General features: G+C 45.3%; 1 protein-coding gene across 2 annotated transcripts in view; it reads right to left on the bottom strand.

Moving 5' to 3' along the window:
* Nucleotides 1-8,224, bottom strand: part of Nrg1 (neuregulin 1) — a 987,684-nt gene extending 979,460 nt beyond the window's left edge. For both annotated transcript variants that reach the window (XM_013352039.2, XM_026786908.1), the window contains exon 1: nucleotides 7,501-8,224. In XM_013352039.2, the coding sequence (XP_013207493.2) occupies nucleotides 7,501-8,212 (712 nt within the window). In that variant the 5' untranslated portion in view covers nucleotides 8,213-8,224. The remainder of the gene's footprint in view (nucleotides 1-7,500) is intronic.
* Nucleotides 8,225-8,507: the final 283 nt, after the last annotated feature.

Raw genomic sequence — 8,507 nt, forward strand, 5'->3', positions numbered from 1 at the left:
GAATGGGCGAATGGATTGTTGTGATAGGAGCGGCGGGGCTGCGTCCCCAGCACCCCAGCGCCTGCTAGCTTATGCCCCGAAATAACAACACACAAACTGTATTCTTTTAAACACTGCTTGGCCCATTAGCTCTAGCCCTTACAGGCTAATTCTCATATCCCGATCAACCCATCTCTAATAATCTGTGTAGTGTCAGTCTTACCAGGAAAATTCTAGCCTACATCCATCCTGGGTCGGAGCTTCATCGCGTGTGCCTCAGAGAGCGTGCTCCCAGCCACTACTTCTGCTTTCCTGGTCTCCGTGGGAACGGTGGTTCTGTAAGTCTATTTCCCCATTAAAAGCTGTATATATTTTTACAATCTGTCTGCATCCATTTACGCCATTACAATGGATGATATCATGAATGGGCGGATGGATGATGTCATGAATGGGCGAATGCATAAAAACTGTGTTGTACAACATAGAATGAATTCTATTCTGTGTTTTCTGAAGGCAGAAAGCTCTGATGCCTGCTATAGTGCATATGAATGGTGAAGACGTAATACTCCCTGAAAGTCACAACAGAACAAAAGCTGTTCTATTGCACATATGCCGAATAGTCGTGGCCATAAATACAGAAAGTAGAGTGGTGGCTTCTAGGGACATAGAAGGAAAATGTCAGGGAGGGGGTGGCGGTAATGATCTGTGGATTCAGAATTTGTTGTGGAGGTGAAAAACTTTGGGAGACATTATTGTGACAGATGAGCAACAATGTAGTCACACCACACTACTAAAATACATCTCTAAAGGTAGTAGATGTGGTAAAGATTGTGTTTTCACAGCTAAAATCAGTCTGCTCAGAGAATAAGAACGTTTTCAGAAATGCTAGACTTTCCAATAGAATCCCTGCTCCAGTGAAATCCCCGGGTGTTCCCAAGGGCTTGATGTAATCAACGCCTGTGATGGCAGGAAGACAACAGAGCATCCTAGCAGAGCTGTCCCTGACAGTGGGCACACCTACTCTGAGCTGAACCACTTCACCTCGGAGGGCACCAAAGGGTTTGAACCGCATAGTCCTCTTCCAAGGATGAAGTCTACTGACAATTTCTTGTGATGCAAACTAGCCATCTATTTCCTCTTTAGTAATGGCTAGCATGTTCTAGACAGAGTATATTCCCTGTAGGGACAGAAAATACAGGAACTGCTGATTTAGGAAAATCCCCTCATCCCCCATGGTGGCCCCAGGGCCAACTAGACGGTGGTCAAAAGGGCCTTGCCATTGACCCCAGCCCAAAGATCTCTAAAAATGAGATAGGTAAGGGAAAAGTACCTCATCCCCTCCAAAGTTATTGCTTCTTGAGGACACAAGGGGAAACCTTTCCTCTGCAGTTATGAAAACTAAATTTCTCATGAAGTAAAACTTAACACAACTGAAATTCTCAAATGTCCGTGAGTACAGACAAAGGGGAACCCAGTATTTCCGAGCGCTGAGGTCAAGTACTCAGAATGGGGTGAGATAATGGATCTTTCCAGAACAGCACCAGCGATTCATTAACTCTTCAGACTCTGGTGTACATTAGAGTATTTACAACACACAGAATTATACTTCTAGCTGGGATATAAATTACACAGGATAAATTCAGTCGGATAATAATTGAGATAGAAACGTTTCTGGAAGTTCAGCCACCTTTCTCAGAAGCCCAAAAATCAATCTGGAATTGATATGAAAAACCAATAGTGTGCTGGAAACATATGGTTTCTTATGCTACTTTCTACAGATACACACCTCACCAAACTATTGCTGCACAGTGGGAAAATCAGAAGGACGCATTTTCTTTTCAAATACAGCCTATATCAATTGTTGCTACCATATACACATCTGGGAGTGTCTCTGTCACTTACCACTTAACAATTAGTGATTACTTGATCTATTAATACATACAAAAATTAAGCTGCCCCTCTCAAAGTTGCAGCCGTTGAGTGGTAGCTGTGACTGCGTGGTTTTAGCTAACACAATTCCACAGCTTCCATTGCTTTATTGGCAGTTTTCAGATGAGAGACTTGGTTACAGAAATAGGGTACTTCTGAGGACTTCACATCTTTAGTCCTTCTTTTCCGTGCCCTGGACTCCTAAGTATACCTATAACCAAGACTCTAACACCATGATCAATCATGCCCCCTTATATCTATGCTCAATTTAGCTCATGTCTCTTGCTACAGTAGGATAAAAGGCAAAGAATAATTTCCTTCTATAGGTTCTCGTCATTTATTGTTATTGATAAAATCTGCCCACCAGCTCCTGGTGGGCATACGACTCTGAAGTTCTCTTACAGTTCCAAGAGAATGTCAGGGCTGATGTCCAAAGACAGAGCTTTGTTTTTTTCATGCAGAGCCTGTGAACTTTGAGATGCAACACAGGTAACCACCTCATGGGAAGGTGTCCTCATTGGGAAGGATAAGGAGCCAATCAGGAGCAAACAGAGCTCTTGCATGTACAGTCTTCTGATCTCGGCTGCCTGTTATCCAATGCATTCAAACCAAGGCAGCTGAATTCCAAGATGTCAGGCAATGGATAGTCAATGTGATGGTGAACAGTAAGCCTATATGCATGCACTGAGATCCAGCCGTGGTCCAGGGTTTGCCTAAGGCTTCCTTTATACAATCTTCATAAGGGAACTAGAGACCATGGGGGGTATATACAGGAAATCTGAGTGAAGAAGAGCCAGGACACCCCTGCATGGGAAGAATTTCATCTTTTTATTTTATTATTATAAAATTATAAACTATCCTATGTCCATTAAGGTCAATCAAAGTTAAAAAGCAGTATCCTAGGAAACTAATTTCCATAGGGAAAAATACTTTATTTTTTTCATTTTAAAAGCCCTGACAGACAAAATACAACTTTACATGTCTCTGTGATGCCTAGATGGCTAGTCAGTACTGAGGGGAAATTGTTTTCTAACTCTTGAATCTAGCATACATGGAGATTAGGCGACTCACTTTTAGCTGTCGATGTCATCTGTTTATTTTTTTTAATCGACTTGAACACATACAGATTGCTTAGTGATAGAAGTCAAGACAGCAAGCCTTTAGAAACAGGTTTGTCTCAAGTACATTACTAACCCACATAGGCGACGTGGAAACATCACACTGTGTCAACTAGAGCAGCCCCTCGACTCCGTGACACTTGTCTCCGTTTGACCAGTTCTCGAGTCAAACAGCTTTACAGGTGAGCAAGATGTGTCACTAAGCATCAGTGCATGAACTATAAAGTGACATTTCAGCAGGATGGGGTAGCCAGCTAAGTCTTCTTCTATCATAATACTACTTTAATTGTCACTTCAAGTTCATGCTAATATATGTACAGAGCTAATACATGCATGCAGATTTAAAGCACTTATATGTGACCTGAAAACTCTCCACAAGTCCTAAAGAAATAAAAACCACTAAAAACTGTCTTTTCCTTTCCTATAAACAACATGCATTTTTTGTAACTACTTAGCCTAGAAAGAAACATATTATATCTAGAATTATTCCACATTTGTATAAGGTTAATCATAATGTCCATTCAATAAGAGTTCTACAGAGAGTTTTTTTTTTTCATACCATGTCAGCTTATTTTAAACAAACCACAAGAATGTAAATGTTACTAAGGACTCAGGGCAGCTGAAGAGTTCTGGAAATCTGGTCAGCGTATAAATTGTTGCTGAAATGGGGAAACGGGTTTGAAAACATATTGTTTGCAATTAAGGAAACCAACAGGAAGAAAATGAGTAAGAGGGAAGCAAGGGAGATTCCCTGAATGATGAATGGATTCTGTTTGACAAGGGCAGCAACTGCCCCAAGCGCATCCTTCTGCCCTCATCTGCTAGAAATACACAGGCCTGGGGAAGCACAGCTTGGTGTTTTATCCTCAGGGTGATCTAAGCTTCCCAGTCTTAGATAATGCATTAAGACATATGGCAAAGCTGCCCCTAAATTCAGAGGGTTTATAGATCTCCCCAAAATGACTCAAACTATCCCCTGATACTAGTAAAACATTCTACCTCAAGTATTTAAATGTGCTTTAAAAATATTTGTCTTCTAAAGAACTATTTTCCCAAATAACCTATCCTGGCTTCATATTTTAATATAAATACTAAAAGACACATACAGTTTCTCTCCTTTCAGAAGGAAGTTGAATCTACTCTAGATTTTCACAGCAAGATTTATATGACTAAAAAAAAAAAAAAATCAGTCGCAAATACTTGGGAAATTTAATTTACATGTGTATTCATGAAATGCCAGCAGTCAAGCAAAACCTATTCCTAGTTCTATTGCTCTAATGCAGCTTTTATTAAGAACGCTCACTGGAGAACCCCTGCAGCCTTTGGTTTTGTTTTTGTTTTCATACCACTGTAAGGTCAGCACACTTTGTTCAACAGTGATTGGGGGAAATAGAAAAAGTAAGTATTGTTTATCACAAATATTTGATAAGCATGCTTATAATTTCCATATATAAAGATATCTTAATTCTCTACCATACAGCACACAGAGTTGTATTGGCTTATAAAAACACCATGGACAAATCTGTCATTCGGCATCCGTACTGCCAGATCTTTGTGGAAATCAGTTTCTGCCTTGTACAACCACAATGCTTGGAAAACAAAAAGGCTAGCATATCAAGCAATAACTTGTTTCAGTATCAGAAATTTCATTGAAAAGCCAATTAATTTGCTTTCCAGCTGAACATACATTCCTAACTACAAGTCTCAGTTCATTCAGGAGAGAACGGGAAATAACAAATAAATAAAAAGCAAAGGCTGACTAAAACTCTTGTCATGAACGTCTAATTTATTCAAACTTCAACTATCAAGCAAACAACCTATGAAATTCCATGTCGTCTTCTAAACTCACAGTTTCTGTCTCAAAGGGTCGACTTTTATTATGTATTTTTTATATAGATGCTACCAAAGAGCTTACAGTAGATGGAGGAAGAGAAAGGGAATCAGAGAACCTTTCTATGAGCCCTGAGGCGAATCTGTTGCCTGTGGAGGTTCCTACTCTACTAAGCAACTTGTAGGAGACAGCACTGCAGCTGGGAGCCTAACATCTGGAAACTGTCCCCCTGGGTATGATATCACAACAATGACTTTGCTCTATTCCTTCCCCACCCTGGCACCATGGCTCAAGGTGCACAGGACTGTCACACCCCAAGCCCTGCTCTTGTTGTTAGATAAGGACTTTCCCACTCTCTCTCTCCCTGAAATCAAACCAGGAAGTACATAAGCAGCTGACCAGGTCAAAACAGCCCCTGTTCTCTCTAGAGAGTTCCCATCTGTCTGTGTCCCTTTGTTGATAGACTCTGAATGGCACTGTTAACAGAGAACACACAGCGGGGTGGATTCACAAGTTTGCAAACACACACACAGACACACACACACAGAGACACTTTCCAGCCAACATTCTAAGTACAGGTTTACTGAGCCCACGCTATACAAAGTAGCTTGTCAGAAGAAATTTAGCACATTTCCACTTAGTCTGTAGGTAAGCCTTACACTGAGATGTCATATAACACCCAAATCACCAAACATTGTAACTATATGAATCGAACACAGTACCATACTATGACTTCTCAATCTTCCCAACCCTATGCTTATGAGAGTATCAGTTCATCCAAAAACCTCGCTTCCTCCTAACAGCCATAATTTACAATTATGTACTCCCTCTGACTGGCAAAGGGAAGGGCAATACTGCCTACACTCAGTAAAGCTTCGTGCCTTTTTTGACTTAGAGGTCCAAAATACCATATGATTGCTCCAGGCAGCATGGATTTCCCTTGTTCAAATGTTCTCTAAGTGCATGGAAGGGCATTATTCCTGGAATCTGGCACTTGTGCCTAGTTAAAAGTCATTACCAACAGCATTGCGAATTTAGCAACACGCCCTCGATCCCAGGTGTCACTGCTAACTGCAATCCCCTCCACGCGGACCCCCCAGATGCCCAGTAAATGATGTAAAACTCATATGGTTTGGAGCAAAGGCGAAATCCTTCTTGAATTACATGTCATAAAGCATGTGAAAGCTGAACTATGGCATGGCTTAAGGGTTTTACTTCAGATTCTGTAGCAGCCGATCCTAAACTGCAGTACGATGGTGTTGGAGCGTTGGTGTTCCCTGCTAAGACAGCTCCCAGCAGGGCAGTCCCCATGTTCCACCGTGACATCTATCAACCAGAGCTGGGGAATCCCAGCCTCCGTCTCAACAGCCTCTGTCCACAGAGTGGTGCAATCCTAACAGGTCTCTGGCACACCAAGTACACTGTCAACATAAAGGAACAGTGGGTGAACTTTGCTCTGGCCTGTCATTAAAACCAAATCATCTGGTATTAATTAACTGCAGGACACGAGGACCAGGAACGGCAACCCGGAATCTCCGTCTAATTGGCTATCACCAGTCCCAAATTTAAAACAGCTGACACACTTTGCACCACAGGCAGACAGAGGAGGTCTTGACGCCGAATTTGTGAAAATCCAATTAATCCAACCATCCATTACACAAATGTATAAAGACCAAGGGGAAAAAGCCATTAGGCATGTTAGAATGTGTAATATGTAATCACGTTAATGTACGGTTTGAGGAGGAATCCCTGCTATGTGTTAGTGATTATACGGTAATCAGGAAATGATACAGAAATCTGGGTCCTAGAGATGGTTTTATGAATGACAGACACACAATTCTACCTCAGACATGTAATTAGAATCGCAGCTAATATCTCAAATCAGATAGTATGACACTCCTGAGTGAACGCTCCTCAGTGATTAAACTAGGAAAAGTCTGGGGAATTGAGGGCTAAACTTCTCGTCTGAGAGTCTTAAAGGCCTACATAAAATTACATTCATCTGTTCCGGTTCCTAGACCAAGAGAAACAACCTCCAAACCAAAACAGTGTGAACAAAATTCTCGACAGGATTTTCCCAAGGAAATCCACTCTGTCATCTCACAGACACATACAAACTAGCTCCACAATCCACCTGTGTGCTGGATATCAGTGAACCCCAAACTCTGCCATTGTCTTTAGAGGCATCTTAGCCAACCCTTTCCTCCTCAGGACTCTCAGGGACAAACAGCCTCTGACTTCCACAGAACCACATTCCCGATCAGAAGTAAGGAAAGAGCTTGGAAACCAACCGGTTCCACTTTCAGAGAAGCCATACACACAGGGACCCACAAACACTTCCTAACCACAGCCAAGTTCAACAGCACACAACGCCTAAGAAAGCAGCAGGCACATTCCCGAGCAACTTCCTGAACCAAACCCCCGAGGGATTCAAAAGTTTCATGCAGCCCAAAGGAGGACCAAACTTAGGATTCCACCCAGAGCAAAAGCCCAGAGACTCCGGGAACATTGAGAAATCGTCCGGCCCCCTGGCACCTGCTAAACCGCCCTCCTCTAGGACCGCTAGGACGTGGGAGCGCCCGCGCCCTGCAGCCGTCAAAGGGGGACCCCAAGATCGGCCCGGGGGGCTGGCGAGGCACTTACCGCACCGCTTACACAGCACCCGGCTGACCTCCTTTTTGAGGTTGCGGCCAGTCTCCAGTGGGGGGAACGAGGCTCGGAAGGCGGGCGGCGTGCGGCCGCTGCTGTTGGCATCGGGTTCCATGAAGAAGATGTACCTGCTGTCCTCCTTGAGCCGCCCGCAGGACGGGAAGGCTGGGTGGCCCCAGGTGTCCAGGCGCACGGTGAGCAAGGAGTCCTTCTTCAAGCCCCCAGCTTTTACCGCCCACACTTGGTGCACCTTCACCAGATAGGGCGCAGGGTCCCCGAGTTGGTCGGTGCTGGGCGCAGGGTACCCGGTGGGCAGGGTCCAGTTGGCAGCGGGCGGAGGGTCCTGGGAGGGCGGTGGGTCCTGGGCGTGCTGTCCCTGTGCCCCTGCCCCTGCTTCGCCCGCTGCCTTCCTGTCGAGTGCCCCCTGCTGCCGCCGCGGCGGGTGCACCTTTCCCTCGATCACCACCGCGGCGCGCCGGGCCAGCTCCTGCACCGAGCCCACGCTGGGCGGAGACGAGTAGCACACCGAGGCCCCCGCGGGAGCCGCCCGCTCAGCCGCCGCCCCCGGCGCCAGGGCCGCGGTCCCCAACAGCAGCAGCAGCGGCGGCAGCAGCGGCAGCAGTGGAGGCGAGCGGCCGGCCGGCCGGGGATGCGGGGCGCTGGGGCTGGTACCCAGCGGGCGGCGCGGGGCGCGTCGCCATCTCATGGTGTGAGGTGCGTGCGGGCGCCTGTCGGTGCGGACTCTGCTTGGCTGGCTCCAGCTGCCTCGCCTTGCCTGCCCCCACTCCTGCCCTGACCCTCCTCCTTTTATTTATTTATTGGGGGGGTAGGAGAGTTGTTTATGGGGGGAGAGATGGGTGGAACCACAGAAAGGCAAAAAGGCGAATTTTAAAAAAGAAAAAAGAAGCAATAAAAAGGAAAAGGGAAGAGAAAAAAAAGCCTTTGCCACTGCCTGGGTTGCGGGAGTGACAGGTTCCCCCCGCGCCACCGCTGCCGCCGCG

The sequence above is a fragment of the Microtus ochrogaster genome, linkage group LG7_11, assembly GCF_000317375.1.
Source record: "Microtus ochrogaster isolate Prairie Vole_2 linkage group LG7_11, MicOch1.0, whole genome shotgun sequence".
NCBI lineage: Eukaryota > Metazoa > Chordata > Mammalia > Rodentia > Cricetidae > Microtus > Microtus ochrogaster.